This window comes from Rissa tridactyla, chromosome 3 (assembly GCF_028500815.1).
Source record: "Rissa tridactyla isolate bRisTri1 chromosome 3, bRisTri1.patW.cur.20221130, whole genome shotgun sequence".
In the NCBI taxonomy this organism is placed as follows: domain Eukaryota; kingdom Metazoa; phylum Chordata; class Aves; order Charadriiformes; family Laridae; genus Rissa; species Rissa tridactyla.
In genome coordinates, this window is record NC_071468.1 from 17109336 (window position 1) to 17131195 (window position 21860).

Sequence of the window (21860 nt, forward strand, 5' to 3'; positions counted from 1 at the left end):
GGAGGGCGGGGAAGGGAACGATGTTGCGGGGGGGGAGAGGGTGGCGGGAGAGGCGCCATCTTGAGCGCGGCGCCCGGCCCGGCCTTTCGCCATCTTGAGTGTGGCGCGGCCTGTCCCAGTCCCCGTCCTCCCCATGTTCCCAAGCCCCGTGAGCCGGTGGGGTTACGTCGGGGAGGTGCCACGGATGGAGGTTTTCCTAAAACTCTCCGAAGAACAACAGCCTAATACACACGGTTTTAAAAACAGATCTAGGCAGAGGGAAAGTCATACCTAGGGTTGAAGCGGTTCTCTTCAGCATTGGCAAATTACAATAAAGAAAAGCGAACAAGCATAATGCGACTAGCAGAAAATCTTTTTCTTCTTTTTTTTTTTCCTGGGGAAGTTAAGTCAAGAAACTAAACCTCTCAGCAGCCACCCTGTGACGTGAGGTGATCACAGAGGGCCTGAGGCACCGGGGCGAGAGAGGGAACGTGGCGGGAAGGCCAGGAACAGCAGGGAGGAGGGGAGCAGGATGAGGGGCCCAGGCTGCCTCCTCGGCCTCACCTGTGGATCCAGCAGCTGGGCCCACCTGAGGCACGGCCTGGGCCACTGTGTTTCATCCCAGGCTGTAACGCAGATCCCTTCTCTGGCCCCCACAGCGAGGCCCGCATCATCTCTGCGCTCGCTACGGACCGTCCTTGATCTTTTAAAAAAACCACGTTAACATCCAATATAAAATCACACATAGAAAAGAATGGGTAAATCCAGTGCTGAAATGCTAGCAAAAGCTTGCTACAGCCATCATTGTGCCATCTTGTGCATATGTTTTAGTTTTTAATTACGCGATCGCATACCATTTTGTCCCAAAGGACCTCTGCCTCATCCCGTGCACAGAATGGGCTGAAGTGTGGTTGCATTGTTGCTCAGAGACATGGAGTTGCCTAACCTTTGAGTGCTTGCTTTTGCAGTTGGAATAGAAGTATGGCTTTGTAATTTTTCAAACCGGAATAAAATACTGGATAATCTGCAGTGACCTGCACATGACAGGCTGTTACACTTTCATCCCATCACAAAGGTAATTGGCTCTCTAAAAGTCGCTCTGAAGCACATGAAACACCCCAGGTCAGGCAGTCGATGGTTTGAAAGTCAGAGTTCGCAGCCTGAGTCAGAGACATTGACTCTCTCCCTCTTCATCCTTCCTCTGGAGTTCACTCAACGTGGTTTTTATTAAAGGCTCATTATAATCTTGACTTCTGACTCAGACCTCACCCTAAATGCCAGCAGTCTCCTGTATCAGTCCAAGAGTTTGTGTTTGGTCAGACAGGGGTAAGATTGGAGCATGAAATGCTGTGGAGGTTGATGCTTTTAAGTCTGTCCGAAGTCTGGCACCAGAGCTGCGCTCAAGGAACGCAACTGTGAAGGGGAGAGAGCACATGAATTTTAGAGGAGATTTCTTTTCTGCGAAGCAGCATGAGCGAATGGAAGAGGAAAAGCTCTATCTCCTGTGGCTACAGAGGGACCTTGCCGCCAGGCTGGTCGCTTAGTATCACATTCTACCACTTAATCTCTGATTGTGCTGATTTCTTCTATCAGCTCAAGCGACTACTGAGTCATGTAATATAGTTTCTGCAATTCATGTGAAACCTTCCCTTTTTTTTTTTTTCCACAAAATATACTTGTAGGATATCATCTGTGCTTCAGTGATCCTCCACTAAAACACACTAACCTCGCAGAAATACCGGTTTTCCACGCCACAGCTCCTGTCTTTCAGTGCCATCTAGCGTTCACGCATGGAAGAGATGCTGTAACTAGGAATTTCTCATCAGATCGATTTGCCATTATTAACACGTTTTGGAAATTGATGGATGTCACTGATAGAAGGTATTTTTGTAAATTGATAAAATATGTCTACATATAAAATCTAGAGATATATTTATTCATATTTTTTATTTTATGGTATTAAATTCTGACACATCTGTATTTAAAATCAATATCACAAATCAAACACACACATATATATATATATCAGTTATTTACTTCTGGCTATGCTGTTCTCTGTAACTAATTAGATTGCTTCAGAAAATAGTGGACACCAAAAAAAACCCACGAAGTACTGAAATAATCTATCACCATGCTTCATTTTCAGCTCTCCCAAAAAGGAGTAGCCATCCAGATCAGAGCCCAATCAAAATTTTACTTGCAAAGTCAAATTGCAAAGCTTGGAGTGACAGATCTTTCAATCCATCTACAAAATGGAGGGAGGTGGTTTTGGGAACAAAGAGGAGACAAGAATGAGGGATTATTCAGAAATCACCTGTCTTCAGTTTCTCATCTGTTCTCCCTTGATGTCTTTCTTTACAATGACTTCTTATTCTCATCCCTAGTCTGTGATCAGCAGTTAAATAGTTCATAACCATTGAAACACCCTTCTCTGCCTTTTGCTGTTAACACGTAGACTTACTTAAGAGACAAACGTGAGGGACTTCTAAAATCTCCCCATATTTCTATGAAGAAAGCCCTGAGTGGCCAGTGCAGATAATTGCCCCTTGAAGATCTCAGACTCTAAACTGACATACAAATCCTGAGTAGCAAATACAATAAAAGAAGTATGAATACAGAATTCCATACAATAGTTTTCTGCATACTTAGATCCTTATATATATTTAACAAACCCTACCCTCCCTACCTGGTCATGAAAGAATTGGAAAGCCGTTATTTTCTGAATTAGCCGAGCTAAAAAGGAAACAAAGCAAGGTGCTCAGCTGCTTTCATTCCAGTGAAAATTTCATTTAATTAGAGCAATCTCAGATCACACTTTCTTCAAAGGACAGGAATTAGCATTGACTGACATTAGCACCAAAGCTCATTTATTCACCCACCCACATCCTACCAGCCTTTCTGAGTTTGCCTGTTTGTTTAGCACTTTAGTAACACCACAGTAAATAAGATTTCATTTCAGAGCATGCATGGTTTTTGTCAAAGCATTTAGTGCAGGCTTCTTATAATGTCACAATAGATCCACTCTTTGCAGGTTTGATGAAAGAGCAGCTAGCTCTTCTCCAGAAAAGAGATTTTAAATGCTTAACGCAGACATAGACTAGGATCCAGAATTTATTTTTTTGTCAACAACAAGAAAATACTTGTCTTTCAGCAGAGGGCAAAAGTGCCAGAAATGACCCATCATCCCTTAAGCTGCAGAAGACCGCTCGAGTCTGAAGCCTGATAGGTCATGGGGGGTTTGAACTTTGGGGTTTTGGGAACCCATGTGTTACTGAAGCCCCCGCTCTCTGTTTCACAGCTGCTTTGTCCTTGCCAGCTCAGACGGAGGCATGAGTGCTGCCCTTTCACTTGCAGCACACAACCCGCTATCATCTCTTGTGAACTAAATGTAGGTTCTTGCTGGTAAAGACCATCTTTTATTTCATACTTGTGCAGCACCTGGTAAAACAGGATGTGACCCCCAACTAAAGCTGCTGGAGCACAGGAATGAGGTGGACGGATCATAGTGCAGCTGCCTCTTTTGGAGGCACATCAGATCAGACACCAGCGATGTCGGCAACAGGAATCTACTGCCTGCATGGCAACCTCAAGCCCTGGGGTGACAGAGAGAAGCAGTTGGGCTGTGGCCCCATGGGCTTATTCTTCAGTTATCAGTGGTAGTTAGCATGTAGTCATGATTGCTCTTGGATGACAAAATATGAGAAAACGATGCTACAGAAAAAGCTCCTTTCAGTTGCTTTCCAAAAAGAGGTACAGCAAACAACTCCATTTTATTTTTCATCAACTGCCACCCAACTGAGCAGGTTCACAGCAGGTGCCCTTCACTGAAAGATTCCCTCCAGATCTCACCTCTACCCCCAACTTGCCAACACAGATATCATCAGGTACAAACAAGAAGCAGCAAAGAGAGGCAACCTGCCAACACCTGAGTAGGGTGGAAACGGAGCCTCCTGTGTATATTACCAGACAGAAATGGCTGATGGCACGCCTCCTCTGTTGTGCTTCACTTACTTATGAAATCAGGAGAAAGCCAGTAAGAGCAGCTCTGCAAGCAAAGGGACGGTGCGGGCATTTTCTGCCTTGCAGTGGAACATCAAAAATGATGGAAATGGTTGTTTCTTCACAAAGGTTTATTGTGCTTCACACAGAACAATAGTCTCCCTTAGACAGTGTTATTGGCAGTGACACTAACTGAAAGAAAAAAATCAGAGCCCTTGCTTAAAGACGTAATTCAGAATGTGAACAAGGAACAGCATAGCTATAAGTTGTCTCTCCAGTAGGCATATGATTCTGAAGAGGAGTAAAAAAACCAACAAAACAACAAAGAAAATAGATGAGAGAATGACTAATGGGACTACATTCCACTGCTTTGACCACAGCATTACATTATCAAGTCCCAGGACTTAATATGCAGCAGAATTCTAAAACAACAGTTCTGTGTAATGGAAATAATTTAAGCTTCAATATTTCATCCAGCAGTGCAGAGAGGCCTGTGGAGTGTGCCATCTTAGCTGGAACAGTTATTGATGCTGACCACTGGTTTATACAGCAGGAGTTGAAAGGTGAAGAATTCAACTCTCCAACTCTGAAATTAGGAAGAAACAGAAATGCCAAGGAAACGTGACACTCGACAGCCTGTGAGAAAGCAATGGCAAATTCACGGCTTTCAATCACTTACGGCACTTGTTATGCAGAAATAGGCTGAGCTCCCAGTTCTGCTTGGAGGTTGTGTCACTTCCAATCTTCCCTGTGAGACTCAAGCATGAATTATAGCGGCGTTTGAATGAAACGTCTGCTTTCAGTGATTGTATTTCTGAAACTTGGGTTTCACTAGTTAAGAAAGAAAACAGCTTTTGGGGGGGAATATTACTCTTGTAAAAAAATCCTTATGCTCTAAACCATTGCAATTAGTCTAACCTTTTTTTTTTAAAAAAAAAAAAAAGGACAAAAGGTTAGCACACGCAAGAGAGCAGCACTGATTTGCACTTTGAACTGACAACACAGCGAATGGAGAATTTTGTTTATTCCGTTTAGCCAGCCAGAAATGCCACAGGCCCATGCAAAACCAAATTTTGGACATGCTTTTTCTCAACTACCATGAAACTGACAAGAAAAAGCAGAATTTAGACATCCCTTCAAAAGCATTGTCCAGAAAACTCATCTTGCATAGTACCTTCCATAATCCACTCTTCCAGATGTTCTTCTCACTTTCTTCATGCGTACAAGTAATCGAAAAAGTGCAACGAAGAGTAGCTTAGGACAATACTCAGTCACTCCTAAGGAGACTACTGAAGCAACACATCAACTAGGATAAGTATATTCTTGATTGATCTATAAAGCCAATTTACCTTCTTATGAATACTGACTGACATTTTAGTTTGAAAAAAAAAAAAGGGAATCTGGAGAGCAAGAATTAATAAAATCATGATTATTAGTGTTCAGCCACTTGCTTGGCTGAATATTTTAAAGGTAAATTTCACATGTTTTCAGTCAGCTACATTTTTTTGTTTTTCCATTCTGCTACTCAGATGAATGAGAAAAAAACCTGCAGCTGCCCAGAAAAAAAAGAGGACTTTGCGGGATAATTTAGGTGTACCAGGATATTGAATTGCACTGTACCGCCCCAAGCAGTAAGTCTTCTGTAGGCAGAAGCGATCAGCTAATAACAGATACAAGATGCATGCATGAGAAAATAAGAGTTTTGATTAAATGGGAACGAGATGGCAGAAGCTCCCACTATCTCCTTAGCTTAAATAAAGCAGATGGCACAGAGGCCATGTTCTTCCTCAAAAAACTCCTTTTTCTCTTCAATGATTGTGTTGCTTTTTTTCTCTATTGAACATTAAAATGGTGCCACAATGAGCAAAGGGAAGAGATTTTTAATGCCGTGGCCCACTAATGATTCATTCATAGCCTATAAATTACTTTAAGCAGAGATATATTGGAATGGCAACATTCAGTATTCAGTAGCTGATATACTTTTTGGGTCACGTTCTGACACTTCATTAATATTTGCAAAAGCACTTTTGGAGAAACCCACTGTATCCTTAACTGATCTGTCTTCAGCACCCTGTACCCCATGGTGGCTTTTTTCACTCAAAGAGTCCATGTCATTTCTCCCAGAGCTCTCTCCACCATCTCCATGTTCCTGAAGACAGAGCAGTAAAATATTCACTACATAAAAGGTAACTAATTTGGATATCTTCTGTTAGGAGCACTTAAAAACAATAGTTGTCCCAGTGCTTCTAGTTACCTTGAGCATAGAGGCTCCATCACATACGGCTGATTTATGGCTGTAGCTTCTGTGGTGAAGTACAAGAAGACATTTGCAATACCAGAAGACACAAAACATATTTAAAATAAATCTCAAAAAGCAACAAGGTGGAAACACCAGCCATAAATCTGCTGTTGTGTTTTAGAAATGGACCAGTTTTGCTTTAGCAGCAAAAAGCTGCCAGAAGCCGGTGTTAGAGCAGGATGGGCGAGCTGCATTCGCCTCTGGGTCATGTTTCAAGGAGGGTCCCAACTGCAAAGCCTCCTCCGCTGCCCTTTAATTCTCAAGTTACTCCCTCCCCTACCTAAGCCTGATAAAATGCAATTAAATAATTTTGTGTATCAAAGATTCAAATTGAAGACAGTTCTAGAGAAAGATGAATAGCATTTCATAGAATCATACAAGGGTTAGAGTTGGAAGGGACCCTAAAGATCATGTAGTTCCCACCCCCCTGCCCTGGGCAGGGACACCTCCCACGAGACCAGGCTGCTCAAAGCCCCATCCAGCCTGGCCTTGAACACCTCCAGGGATGGGGCATCTACAGCTTCTCTGGGCAAGATGTGCCAGTGCTTCACCACCTTGACAGTGAAGAATTTCTTCCTAATACCTAATCTAAATCTCCCCTCTTTCAGTCTAAAACCATTACCCCTTGTCCTATCATTACACTCCCTCATAAAGACTCCCTCCCCATGTCTCCTGTAGGCCCCCTTTAGGTACTGGAAGGCTGCTACAAGGTCTCCCTGGAGCCTTCCCGTCTCCAGCCTGAACAACCCCAACTCTCTCAGCCTGTCTTCATAGCAGAGGTGCTCCAGCCCTCTGAGCATCTTCGTGGCCCTCCTGTGGACTTGCTCCAACAGGTCCATATCCTTCTTATGTTGGGGGCTCCAAAGTTGGACGTAGTCCTCCAGGTGGGGTCTCACCAGAGCAGAGTAGAGGGGTAGAACCCCCTGCCTGTTCTTCCTGAAGAGACTGTATCCTTCCATTCCAACTTTCCAGTCATAGAAGCCATCCCACCACATCTCCATGATGCCAATAAGATGACAGCCCTGGAGGCAAGCGCACATCTCTAGCTCCTCCTGTTTGTTCCCCATGCATAGAGGCATTTAAGTTGGGCCCCAATGAAGATGACTTATTGGCTGGAGTGGCTGGAATTCCTTTGCGCTGCACTCCAGGTGCTCTCCTGTTGACCTGCGACCCTTCTCCAAGCTCTGGGCATCTATTACTGGCATCATACTGGTAGGAGTGGGATAGATTGAAGAGTAAAAGTTTTTTCTCTAGTCCCTGTTAAAACAATTCTTTGTTTGCTTCACTGCTGTAAATGACAGAGGAACAAGAGCGTTTCAGAGTCTTGAGATTTGACAGAGACGGTCACTGGTTCAGCTGTTGCTATCCCTCTGAACATCTGCCCAGGATCCAAATATAAAAGTTGGAGACAAGATTCATGGGACATAGGGCAATCCACAGGATTTCTTTTTTTTCCCAACATACTTAAGACTTTTTGAAAAGACTATTTTAAAGTGAACTTAGTTAAAAAAAAGTTGAGTGGCAGAGTTCAAAGTAAGGACACATGCTTTGGAGGTTTCTTCATTACATTTTTTTCTTTAAATCCCCTACTTATGTTGAATAATGGAAAAGGGAGGGTATATAATGTGATCATATACAATTTTCCCCCTATGACTCATGCCTCCTTATCAGTTGGAGAGAGAGGATTTTGGAGCACTGCCTTTGGAGCAGGTCAGGATTGCGGGGCGAGGAAAGCTGTTGTATGCAGGGCCCCCCCTCGGTCATGGAGAGTTTGGAAGACATGAACGAAACGGAAGACCGAGGAGCAAGAAGGAAGAAAAGATGGTTTCATAACAAGGACAGCTGAAAGGTGTCATAGAGTTAGACACTGTGGCAGCCTCTGCCCTACAGCTCCCATACGATCCCCATGTGAATTCTGGCGGCTCATAGCTGCGAGATGGGTGCTTGCTGGGCTCTGGTTCGAAACACTTGACATCCTTTGGCAGGAGTATTGACCATTCATAGTTGCTACAAATGCACACAATAGGAACACTATCGGCAGTGTAACGTGCTAAATGTCCCGTGACATTTCTAGCTGGATACTCCAAGTCAGCTGGCTGCTGACAATCTTGATGCTTGACTTCGTATGGTAAAAAATTAAGTTTCCAGAGCATTCAGATATGTATCTGACACCGCTCCTCAAGAACCCAGATGAACAAGTCCCCATTCTATACGACATTTCGATGTTGCACAGCAAATAAAAGAGGACGGACTGCACAGATATATGAAATACACTGAAAATAGGCCAATAGCTCTCTTGAATGAGTAGCTATCCTATGCATAAAGTCCTCTGGAAAAAATGGTGCATGACTCTGTAATTCCATACAGCTATTCATACGTTTTTGCATAACTAATTTCACCGTGTTAAGTTGCTTTTTGATGTTTAACTGCAATGTAACCATTTTTATTTATAATTAATATATCATACATTAATAAAGATTAATTTAAGCATCTGCCATAATATTATATACAGAGATGCGATGTTTATTTAAAAAAATCACTGGCAGCAAGAAGCACATTTAATGTGAGAGGATGGAATGATAACAAGTAGCTTCGTGTTGCTTCAAATAAAAAAGGCCAGTCATGGGTCTCATTTTTCTTAGAAAAGCTGCTTTTCTGAGAAAGAGTGTATAGGGATTAGTTACCAATATTTCAGTGCCAGCACAGAGGGATAGACAGAGCAGGGCTCTGCCTTGGACATTGATACTTAGCATTTTCATTAGTGAATGGGCTGATGCAATAGATAGTTCTAGAAATACATTTTTGCAAACAACTGAGAATAACGTGGAAAATCAGAATACAATTCAAAAGAATGTCTATAAGAGAAATACTCTGAAAAAAACACAGGATGTAAGGAAATAATTTAAGGGTTCTGCACTTAGACAAGATGGGAAACAGCTGCTTAGGTAGCAGATATGCACTGCTCTGTCTTGGTGAGGCCCAGCTGGAGGCTTCTGTTCTGTTTTGGACATGACAACATTTGAAAAGCATGTGGACAAATTAGAGAAAGTCCAGAGGACAGCAATAAGAACGACTAAATATCTTGGGAACTAAGACTAAGGCAGAAAGATGCAAAGGGATGGTGGTGTTTAGTCTACAGATGGAAAAGCTAAGGGGAAGCACAGTAACAGTGAAATACAGGAAAAGATCATGAAAGACAAAAGGATAGTTTGCCGATAGGACAAGAGAGGTATTTGAAATGCAGACAGCACGACCTACGCGAAATGAAGAGAACTCTATAAGTGAAAGGATTCAAAAACACTACAACCGATTACCTGACAAGCCTGTCAAGAATTAATTGCTCTCTCTTGGGACAAGAAGCCAGACAAAACGGTCCATCCTCAATTAGAATCATCCTATTCTGATTCTTCAGCAAGTGCTATCTGCCACGCTGGTCTAACTGTGTAGGTAGCACAAAAATTCATAACATACCAAACATACTGCACCCTGGTTATTACCTACCTGTGTGATAACCAGTTTTTTTTCTATTATTTTCAAATTCCTCTTTCGCTCGCACTAAGGCTGTTTCTAGATATCCAAAAGCAAGAAGAACTCCTTTCTGGGTATCGTACAATGTATCCTTTGGAAAGGATCGACAGGCTGATACCGAACAATCTAGTCTGAATTATTTCGTTGTTTATACCATCTAACAAAAAAAAAAAACAAACCCTCCTGATTTTAAAAACCATCAAGTGTTTTAAACCTTAGTGATAATCCCATGAGACAATGCCAGCAAGTATTATAAGGAGGAGAAAAAACAGGATAGTACCAGCTTTGTTGCTTCAATAGTGATTACATTCCAGTTAATCCATCCTTAAAGTAAACTAATCAATCAGATCAAAAAGAAACCTCAGGCTACTAAGAAACGAAGTGGTTGCAATTCAAACTGCCCAAAACCGCAGATACAGCCTCCAGGAGAATGTGGACTACAGAGCAGAAACAAGAAGAAAGCTTTACTTTTGAACATGAAGACAAGCTTATCCATGAAGTTGCACTAAACGCACACCTGTACCATTCAGCTTGCAGTATGACGCAATCTGCCAGTTCACAGAGAAGAAAGCCTGTAGTCTGTTCTCACTGATCTCCTCACATCGGACAGATTCAGCTAATATATTATTTGCTTTAAATAATCCCACCATGACAAGCATATTTTGCTAGGATAGTTAGCACGTGCAACAGCTACACTGGGATCTGCCAGTACCCCAGTAGCTCTGCCCTAACTGCAGTTCAGTTGCCTGAAGATCCCGCATGCTGCAGCAGTAATGAAAAGCCATCCCACCACTTGGCTTCTTCTGAACTTCAGAGCTACCGTGCGCCTCACAATGGGGCCTCTACGTTACCTGCTTATTAAGCAATCAACAGGAGACGACACTTGATATCTCCGTGCTTCTTCAAGCTGTTTCTTCACTGACAGAAAACTTAATCTGACTTTTCTAAAGTGCTAACTACTAGGCACGTCTGATGTAGTGGAAAGTAGAGCTGCACAAGTGATAATCTCTTTTTTTGTGTTAAAATTATACACCAGCTGCTTGTGAGAACTAGGGAAAATCCGAAAGGTTTTCTATGTTTTTAAAAAGGCAAATAATTTAAGAAAGAAAAGTCTGTGCTATCAGTTGAGTTCCCACACCACGCGCACAACAAGAAGTGCAAGAATGCCAGCTTGCATCAACCTCAGGAAAAAGTACCGCGGTGTAAGATTTGTGATCGAGTTAGAAATCTGAGCAAAATCATCAGCCCAGGTGACATGAATGTGCCAGTCACAAAAGCCTGAGACGATCGATTTATCTAGGCTTCCCATCAGCTTTGATCTGACCTGAAGTCACAGTTTAGATAAAAAAAATCCTGTGGACCTTTCCTACAACATTCAGCCCAGGATAACAATATTGCGCCTTGCAATTTCCAAAGCTGTTGAAAACAAATGAGTAAAGGACTTGCTACTCACGCGTTCACCAGAATCTGTTTTCACTTTCATAAAGCCAAATTTCTATTTGTTACGGCTTCAACAGAAAATTTCCAAATATAAACAGAAGCAGGCCATGTGTAGACATCTATATATAATCTGAAAAGGCAGTTTTATGGTTTGAACTGTCCACTCATCCACTTTATCCCAATGATGTTAGCTATATGCATCATTAGTGGTTAGTTCACTTCTTACCTGAGTGTGCAAGAAAGCAATAAAGCATGGAAATCTAGATTTTTTTCCCCAATCACTTAGAAGTGAAGGCATGAAAAGCAGTCTGCAAGGCACTAGAAAAAGCACACAATAAGATAGGTAGGTCTTTCACCTTCAAGGATCTGCTCAGCTTTCTGAAATCTGAAGAAAAGTGTTCCAAATAACGTCTGTATTCAAACCAACATGAGGGAAATTGTGGGTCTTCAGGAGTTCCCAACACAAATCAGCAACTTTCTGTGACTTGGAAATTCATTTCAGAGTTAATCCGTTTGAGCAGAGAGCGCTGCTGAAAAGATTACTTTCTTTATGGAGGAAAGGAAATAAAAAATACAGTCTAGCAGCTACGTGCTATAATTACTCTCCAAATGTAACTACCTGTTTGGTTGGCTCCCTGGCTGAATGGATGAATCTGATGTCAGACCAAAAAAACCCCTGTAAAGTAGAAAAATTTTAGTTTCTAAATTGGAAAGGAAGGTTTGTCTTAAAGTTGATATCCAGGACATTGTCAAATTCCCCATGCTACACTCAAAACAATCCAGTTTTCACATTCTTATAACATTATTTGTTATTATCAAAATTAAGCAGAAGATAGTTTTAGACAACCAAAAAATTCTTATTCTCTAAGGAATACATAGAAATTGAAAACCTTTAAATCACTAGGAAGGAGGGAAAATATTATAGAATCAGTTACAGATACCTTTACTGAAGTCACAATATGCATGAATGACAACACCTTTTCTGTATGTTTTTTAACGTACCTTGTTGAGGGAAAAAGATTTATTTCAGAAGGAAACAGACATCAGAGTCCAATAGAGACTATCTGACTATTTTTTTCTTCTCGAAACTGTGCTAAAGCCTGAGAGGCTAAAAGGCATTAGTGTGTATTTACACTAAAAACTGAAAGAGATAACCATGCCTCGGAAAATGAAAAAGCACGTTTCCTACAAATCCACTTGCCACCTGCTGGCAACCTACAGAACTCGCCAGCAATTTGTACTTCCCCAATTACCCCTTCATGTAGTATATAGAATATCCTACAATGTCACAGACCTTTGCAACCACTAGGATTTTGTATAGGTATATGAAATCATACTCAATTACCTTTTTTGTTTTTCTTTTAAACAGAAGTTTGGAAATTCCACCTCCTCTCTTCATGCCCCATGACTCGAAGTGCTTCCTTGTAGCTACTATTTCCATATGCACCCAACTCACGTAACTATCTTGCTCATTTAAGTCCTCCTTCGGACATACTGCAGGGATAAAGTATTCTCTATAATTATTACATTTGCATTAAATTGGAGAAAGTAACATTCAAGATAGACCCTTTTTCTTGCTACTATACTTAAAATTTTAAATGATGAAACAAAACCCAATACATTAAGGTTGTTTATTTTAAACGGTATTCTGAAAGTCATGGTTATGTACAAATTTTCAAACTATGAAGCTTAAGATTGCATGGTGACTGTCTTCACAAAATAAGGCTGCTCGGTCGATCTTATCAGAGCTGATTCCATTGAAGTTTGATTATTCACAATACAGGATGGCTTCAAGAAGGTTGTTATCTATGAAGGCACCAACACCAAAGGAGGTAGGCCTTCCTACATAAAAAGCCCCCCAAGGGTCCCCTCAGTGACCACGTGACATTTGTTGAATTTGAGAGCATCACCAGCAGGGAAAGATCTGAGTGGAACCAATGGCCATTGTGGAAATTGTGCATTGTGCATTACACTGCACTCAAAATCTAGAGACAGATACTCTCTGCAGGGGCTTTTCTGTGCCAGTCATACTCGCTGTGCTTTATTTCTCACTCAATTGGGATAGTTAGGGGGAAAAAAAGAAAAAAGAAAAAAAAGTGCAGTTTATGGAGCTACGATAATTTGGCAATGATCTTTAGAGACAGGTTTTTTTAAAAGGAATAATTAGTAGGTGTGAAGAGGATTTATGTTAATGCTGAAACTTCAGTTTAGATACTAGATGCAAGGATGGGATGAGATGTATCATCCCTCAGCCAACAGGCAGAAACTTCTCATTTCTCTGAATTGACATGGAAGGCAGATGAACTACTGCCTCCTCTCAGGTTCCCCCAGTACTAAAGGCAGAGATGTGCTTCATGAGTTTGTTTTATACACAGACAATTCAAAATACATTTTAGTAATGCTTCCCATAAAAATCTTACCAATAGCACAATACTGAAATCAGTGCAACAAAATTAAAATGACAGGAAGGAATATTTACAACTATATTGTATTGTACCAAAATTGCAAAATCAGAAATTTCTAAAGTGCAAAGTTAGCTGTATTCTACACAGATACAGGGATCTGTTTTCTTGCTTACAGTATGAACCACTACCATCATTACAGACGCACCACATATCCATGCTGAACATTTAAGTGACCAAACGTCATCCTTAGGCTGACAGGGAAAACTCCTCTACCGAATCCAATGGGAGGCAGACATCAGCATCCAAGGGTCAAATTCAGTCCTTCAGTTCTAGGAGTGTCACATGCTAGATGGAGATTAACTACTGTAAACCCAGGAACACGAAACAAGGAGAAAGTGTATTTAAATACATGGAGGAAAGTATTTAAATAGAAATCCTACAAAGAGCTTAATGGTTTGTTTTATAGTAGATTAAAGACAATCATTGCATTTTTAAAAGCACAAAGTAGAGGGCCCAGCACTCCGTATTTTATTTAGCTGCAGTTTTGTCCTAGTTCAGTCTGGGCACAAATTTTTAAAGACTATTTACATCAACAAGATTTGCAGGCTTAGCCACGAGAGCCTCTAAAACCGGAGTGAGATCACAAAAACAGGCTCTTGCGGCATTACAGTATTAAAAAGCCACCATTCAAAATACCTCATTCTTAAAAATTACTAAAGGAAACCATAATAGAAAGAATGAAGTGCTAAATTTCCAGATTAACTGAAACTCTCAGTCAATTCACCCATATTCTTAAGCATATTGGACCGTTAATCTACATATTATTTACAATAATTCTTGCTACTAGCCAACAAAACAAAAAAACCCCAAACTGCTCGTTGACTCACAACTCTCTACACTCTGCAAACTAAACAGTCTCCCATTCCTTGGTTTTGGGCAAAACTATCCAATGTTTGCCATAGGATTTTAACTACAAGTAAACAAAATTTGTCTTGAAAAGTAACACGTTAAGTGAATTAATTTGTTCCATTAGTCTATTTTTAAACTACTACCTCATATTTACTGAAACAGCTATGGCATAAGAGGTTACACAGCTAGGCTTAAGTAATGCCATAATCTGACACAATCCACTTGGTTATGCCCCAAACTATTTACAGTGAACTTGATTCAAACAAACCACTCGGTTCAAGAAAGCGTCCAAAGAATTAAGAATTGCAAGTCCTTAAAATATAATCCTTCCTAAGAAGTTGTTTGGGAGTGATTTAGTCACGATCTGTTCATTTTATTTTAAGGTATTCATATACTGAAGTATACCCACGGGCAAAAGCGTCATTGGAAATGAGACCCAGGACCTCCACATGCATTAGCAAACAAGGGTAAGTCTGTGCCACGGTGTGTAGCAGATGGAAGGGAAAATGAGGGGAGGAGGGAAAATGGAATCTAGTCTGCATACAAAGAAAATTAATTAGGTTGAGACATGTATGTATTAATACAGAGAGGCATCTGAAAAACAATGTGTAACTAAAAAAATCGGGATTATGAAACTGAGATAACTGCGTCTTGATCCTTAAAGGGGGCAGGCTAAGCAAATGTAGATGACTACAGCTGTAGTAAGTTTTTAGAATTAAAATCTGTATAAGCAAAGCAGCTTCACGCTCCATTCTGGAAAAACCTAAGCTGGTCTTTTAACAATAGCAGCAGTCTAAAAAGTCACTGATCAAGTTGTGAACAGATCTGAGTAACTCTTCATAAAACATAGCCCAGGTCCCTGTGCAGCATCAAAAGAAATGGACCAATTTTAGATATAAATTCTTCTTGATACTCATTATCCTCTAGGCACCTGAGCCCTTGCAGAACAGAAACTTATTCAAAAGCAAATCAGCTGATTTTACACATATTTTTGTGTGCAGAACCGGCTGAAAGAAAAATCCATCACCAGAAGTAATGAGTTCTGCATTTGATTCACACACGACAGCCAGTATTAAGAGCCTCTTTGCCTTTTGCAGCAGGGAATTCTGTAGTTTGGTCCAGTAACTCAGGAAGAGTCTTGAATTTGCTATTAACCTACTCAACAGCTTTTGTTCCACAGGCCCTCAAGGAGCTACACGCCTGCCCTCTAAGCTAAGTTACTCTAAGTCCCATGAAAGATTTCAAACAGAAGCACTGAACTACACCACAGCAGAAGATGAACCGATCCAAACGGTACAAAGTGAGGAGTTTACAGTATATGTCATAATAAGTGCATATGCCATCATGTTTTCTTGAAACAGGAACATTTTCAGGCTGTTCACTTTCTTTCTTGGGTAAAGTGAAGTGCAGCAACTGGTACCCAGAGATGGCAAGGCCCTCACTTCAACACATGCATCATATTTTTTCGCATTTGCAGAAAATCAGAAAGCTACATTTCTGTTGACACAGGTGTTTTGGAGTGCTCAGCACTAAAGACTGTTAACACATTTTCCATAGTAGGCAGAAATGGAAGAAGCAAGTTCTAGAAAATACTTTCTCAGTCTTGACTGGGCTTGGCTGTTGGCAAGTTCTCTTCATAAGGAGCTGATTTCAAAATCTGAGAAATAGCACTGTTTACATATGGCATAAAGGAAATCTAGAGCTTGGTTTCCCAGTTGTGCCACCACCTCTTCAGCTCATCTTTCCTCCCTGTTCTCCTAACAGCTTCTTATAGACACTGCCCAGATGGAAACACTGCATCCTAGCTACGATTCCATTACCTTATGCATGACAGCTTTATGAATTCAAATGGAGCTTTTCTAGTGCCAGGAGATTTTAACTGTCTGCAGCTTTCAGACTTACCAAATCTTTCAAGATCCAAAAAACTTTGAATGAATGACACTATGATGCATTATTTTTGAGCACTTTCATACTACTTGCTGCATCACTTTCACATACACTTTGATATTAAAGGATTTTAATTTAAGAACCACCAAGCTAATGTCCCTTACTACAATTTCTGACACAAGAACCCTAATCTACAGAGGAAAGGACAGAGGCTAATCATTTCAAAAGAACATAAATTGTGTTCCAGTTATGCAGAACTTAAGGTTTTCCAAGTTCTGTGAAAGTCCTGTGAAATACCATGGCGGTGTTGCAAACCAAACCCAGATTTTCTTCGCTAACTACAATTAAGTGAATTGGAACATAACAGGGTGTTAACCCTGAATGACAAAACCTGAATAAATATAACATTTATGCAAACTTTTGTTTGCAGAATTTGACATTAAATAGCATATAATTTAATGGAAAAATCCTCAAGTGTTACAATCATGATACTTCCTTTGCTATTTGTGGGTAGAAACTAAACCCACAAAAAGAAACTCTCCAGAGGCACAATAGGAACATTTAAGCCCACTCATTCTATGATATCCAACTGAAACCAAAAATAAGTCAGATATAAATAAACTCCTAGAAATCCACCACATTCTCAAGCAAGATAGACGCACACTAATTAAAGTAAATTAAATTAGTCTTCTAAATTAAAAAAGAAGTATCAGAAAAAAGGGAGATCAGAACTAAAGCCCTGGAGTCCAATTAATACAGTTTCAAAGTGAACTCAAAGCACTTATGGCACTTAAGAAATCTGGCATCCACTGTCTTTTTGAGGCTTTATATCAGGTTCCTTCAGAGGCTTTACTTCTTCATCTGGTTTTGGTTTAGCCTGCAAACAAGAAGAAAAAAAACCCTAAATACCACAAGTACAAACCACTCTGTCTGCACAGTATTTATGCACGGCTAACTTTACATATTCTAATCTAATAGTCCCCTCTCTTTTCAAGGCTGAAGGCTTTGAGCAAGCCTCAAGCAAGGGGGAAAAGTCAAATATTCCCTTTTTCAGCATCCTTAAGGATTCATTTAAATGAATCCTTTTCTAAAAAAGAATCTTTCTGTAGCATTCACTCCTGTTAACATTTCAGCATTTTATACACATTAAAGAATTTCCTCCTATTCATGACTTAGAAAAAAAATGACTCCTAATTTCCAGATGCTGACAGTGTGGCAGAAAGGTTAACCGACTTGCCTCCTGGCACAACGGAAATGTGAGCTCGGGTGGTAGCCTTGTGTCTACAGGGGGAACATTACAGAAGAGCAAAATAGTAACTCCGTATTACACACGGAATAAAGCTAAAGGGAAAGAACAGTACATAAGATTATCTTACAGTGTCATCTTTTGGCCTCTTGGTGAGATCAAATGCCGCAAGTGTTTCAGGAGTCCAGTGTGCGTTCAAGGCAGGAAATTCAAAAGGAACAGGCTCTACTAAGCCATAGTTTGCTTTCAGTTCCAGCTGGGGAGCCTCTGCTGGCACCTTCTGAAAATAGCTGTAAGAGAATACAGCAATATATTTAAAACACAATGCACTACCTCTGCAAGTCTTGTTCGCAATTCTGAAGAAAAACAATCTGGGTTTTTGCAGTGGCAATCACTGCTGCTCTCTTCCGTTTCATTAAGGCATCATCCAACATACATTCTGTCAGCAAGATTCACAAGAACAAAAGCAATTCCTTCTTGGTATTGTTCATCCCCTAATAGCTAGGTGGGTTTTTTCCTACTTGATAACCATTATTCCCAGCGCTTCAGTGAGAAGAGCACCTTTTGTCCAAAAGGCCTTCAAAATCCAAATGAGGATTTAAAACACTTCCAAGAAAGATGAAGAGGACAGTTCTTTTGCCTAAATCAGTCTTAACGTGCCACAGCGCACAACAGCAACAACACTGCAACACCTACAAAGACTTGCTACATGACAAAGCCTGAACCAGGGTATGAATCTACCCTCATCAAACCAAGAAGAGCTGAAATCTGACAAATGCTGACACACACTACCTTACTTCCTATGCTGCAGCAGAGCTCTGTGGCAGGCACATCTCCCCAGAACAGTCACTGGTTATCTGGTTTCTCTTTCAAAGTTTGTCTCTAGAGGGACGTGGATTTGTTCAAATCTCCTGTATGCTCTTGTTGTAAGCTATGACAACGGTTATTGGAACCAAAGCAGAGCAGAGAACTTCTTTTCCTATTTGCAGTTCAGCTTGATGTTCTTGACAATCCTTTTTGTTTAGTCAATTCCCCTATTATGCAGGTCTTTAAGTATCATAAAAAGGGAAATAATAAACCTATTATGGAATACTAAATCGTAAGAGGAGAGGGGAGAAAGAAATGAGCAAAAGAATTCTAAAACTAAACTAATCTTGCTATTTTAGACTGCTTCCAAACTATTTTTGGAAGGGGCATTAACGAACAGAAAGCCCTATTCACAACAGTAATTATACTTAGACTGGTAAAGCTCCTAGCACCCTAAGCATATTCTTCGTTGAAGGCATGAGTGTGTCTTGACTTCCCTGCTAGCAACGCAGAACCAGCTACCAGTCTTCTCCATTTCCCCTCTGTCTTCTTTTGCCTACTAGATCCCGGCAGCTGGGAAGAGCACATTAGAGCAACACGGCCACCTCTGCAGGACTTGCTCTTGTGCAGAAGGAAAAGAAACAAAGTGGCTGAGGAATGAAGGAAGAAAAATGTCTCCAGGGTATTAGTCCAACCTACCCTGCTGAACTGGCATAGAACACAGAGAGAGGGTGATAGCACAGACCCACAGCAAATCTATAAGAGAAAATTACAGAATCGCACATTTATCTTTAAATTACATGCCAGGCCCTAAAGGAATATAAGAACTGGAGAGTAAAATTTACCATCCCATACTGAAGGCAAATGAGGTAATAACAGTTCATATAGAGTAGTGTACCAACCACAAATTACTTACATGAATCCATTCTCTCTCTGGCATTTTTCTAGTGTGTTCTTAATCAAACTTCCTAATTTCCTAAAGAAGAGATGTCCAGAAGGTTTGGCAGTAGTCCCAGGCCCTTTGGTTTCTCCATATTCTTTGCACAATGCTTCAGCCTTGGCAAAAACTTTACAAGAAAGAAACGTAAAAAAATCATTTACATGACTCTATTAAATCACAGTTCTGATCTACAGTGTTTCAGTTTTAGGAGATACCAGAATCCATTCAGGCTTCTTCCTTCTTAGAAACAAAAATAAACTAGCTGGAAGGCAGCACTTCCAGCCAAGATTTACTGCATCCAAAAAGTGACTAGGAACCTTAAAAAAAAAAAAAAAAAAAAAAAAGATAGCTTTTTGGGTGGGAAGATGCAGGAAAGCATTCTTATGTGTGGGGCAAAATGAAACAATAAGCCCAAGAACTGTGCCACATGGGAGGGAAAGAGAGAGGGTGTGAAGGTGTCCACGCACAGTTGATGCCCAAAAATAAACAACACTTAATATGGAGTGGGAAAATAAGCACTCTTCACTGAACAGCAGGCACAGGAAAAAACACAGTATGTGTTTTAGTGCAAGTAATCCAACTCAGTTTGTTCTTAATAAAGTATTTATTTTTATTTTTTAAATTAATACTAGAAGTTTCCAAGTTGATGATCTGAGTGTTTTTTTATACACTGTGGTAAAGTTATGCAGTGCAGGCCGTTGGGGCAGCAATAGCTTTGAAGAGAGAAGGATGGGCAAGCGACCCTGAACTACTGCAAATTTCCCTTAATCTACCTTTCAAATGAATAGAAAGGAAATAAGTTACTGAAACCTGTTTAAAAACAAACAAACATGGTCTAGGTTTACTGTTTAATGTAAGACAGACCAACCTCCAAAGCAGAAAAGGCTGCAGTAACTTAACATACAGACTAGAAAACATGATGACCAGACAATTGATTTTCACACTGTACTGCAGGCAGTTCAAAGCCAGTCTTGAACCGGCTGAGAAGTGAAGATGACATTTTCTGCAGCACTGTTATGAAAGACAGTCTTTGGTAAGACAAAAAAGGAATATACTGTCTCTACTCAAGTGTGCTGGATTTTCATCAAGTGACAGATAAAATCATAAGTCTTTGCGAGGCCAAATAAACACGATACAGCAAAATTAAACAGGCATGTCATCATCAAACCCTGTAATCCAGTCTCAATCACACTTACATTTTTCTGATTCCTGCAGAGATCTGATTGCTTCCCCACATTTATCACTCGCCAGTAAAGTTTGACCATGGTAACAATATGCCTAGTGGGAGAGGACAAAATCATTATCAACAACACTGGGCACTTCCTGCACCAATTCCCTTCTGCTCTTCCTTACATCAGAGCTGCATCTCTTCGAGGCTGCCATTCCCTGCAGACGGCTGACAATTTGGGAATGCAAGTCAAAGCAGCATTCACTGAACAATGCAGTTCAGCATAAACACCGTGAGGTAGGTATGAAGTCAGCTGTCTCAAGTCTAGCCAAGAGTAACTTTGAGCTTCATGAAGGCTGTTTTACCAAAAGCACTAGTTCAAACCTCTCTCTCTCACTGTATCAACGTGCAGGATTAAATCCCATCGCAGAAAGGGGATGAACCCCAGTCAAGTTTACAAAGCAAAGATGCTAAAAACTAAAACTACCTGAATATTCAAAAACCGAATCTGCAACAAACATCACTGAATCCAGAAGAGATGAGGTGTTCTGCTGCTTGAGGTATTTTGCCTTAGTCCAAATAACTTTTCCACCCCAAAAAGTCTCATTCCTTCACACTTATGCTTGAAGATAGTACTGCATTACAGTGAGAACTGAACTTCCTCTTTTCTATTATCAGGAACTGTTGAGTTTAAATACTAAATACCATAGGTAAAGGAACAATCCCATGAACTAATGCCTACCTTGCATACCTTCCTTTAGTGTCTGTTCTCACATTATAGCAAGCGTACCTAGATCTACCATTGCCCATATTACACAAATTTAAAAAAAAAGAAAAAGTACCACAGCTCTGACCCCCCTTAACCTCTCAAACTTGCTAATAAGGGAAGCAGCTCTTAGCTACAGGTTTAATGTAAGAGAAAGACGATTCTGTTAACTGCTTAGTTTGGGCCATTTCTTTTTTATGGTATGAAAGAGCCAGATTACAGGCTGTGCCAGGCTACATGAAATGAACAGCAAATTGAGCAGCTGATGATCCCAAAAGCACCACTGCATTTGCTAAGAGATAAGTCACGCAAAAAGGGACAGCACTTGGAACAGTACCTAACATTATTTGATGCAAAATGCTTATCAGCTCTGAATGACGCCTAGAATCAGATTGTGATGCAGAGAATGGAAGACAAGTATTATGGTCAACCTGAATTGCTTCACTTAACAATATGTGACCACAATAAATTCCACGCTGCAATAATT

General features: G+C 40.5%; 1 protein-coding gene across 25 annotated transcripts in view; it reads right to left on the bottom strand.

The window, feature by feature from the left end:
* Nucleotides 1–4091: 4091 nt before the first annotated feature.
* BROX (BRO1 domain and CAAX motif containing) overlaps nucleotides 4092–21860 on the bottom strand; it is a 28400-nt gene continuing 10631 nt past the window's right edge. For 4 of the 25 annotated variants that reach the window (XM_054195316.1, XM_054195319.1, XM_054195317.1 and 1 more), the window contains 4 exons: nucleotides 20636–20717; nucleotides 19416–19566; nucleotides 17823–17982; nucleotides 4092–17323 (listed from right to left, as the gene is read on the bottom strand). In XM_054195316.1, coding sequence (XP_054051291.1) covers nucleotides 17237–17323; nucleotides 17823–17982; nucleotides 19416–19566; nucleotides 20636–20717 — 480 coding nt within the window. In that variant the 3' untranslated portion in view covers nucleotides 4092–17236. The remainder of the gene's footprint in view (nucleotides 17324–17822; nucleotides 17983–19415; nucleotides 19567–20635; nucleotides 20718–21860) is intronic. The other 21 variants (XR_008465429.1, XR_008465428.1, XR_008465423.1 and 18 more) reach the window with 21 other exon arrangements.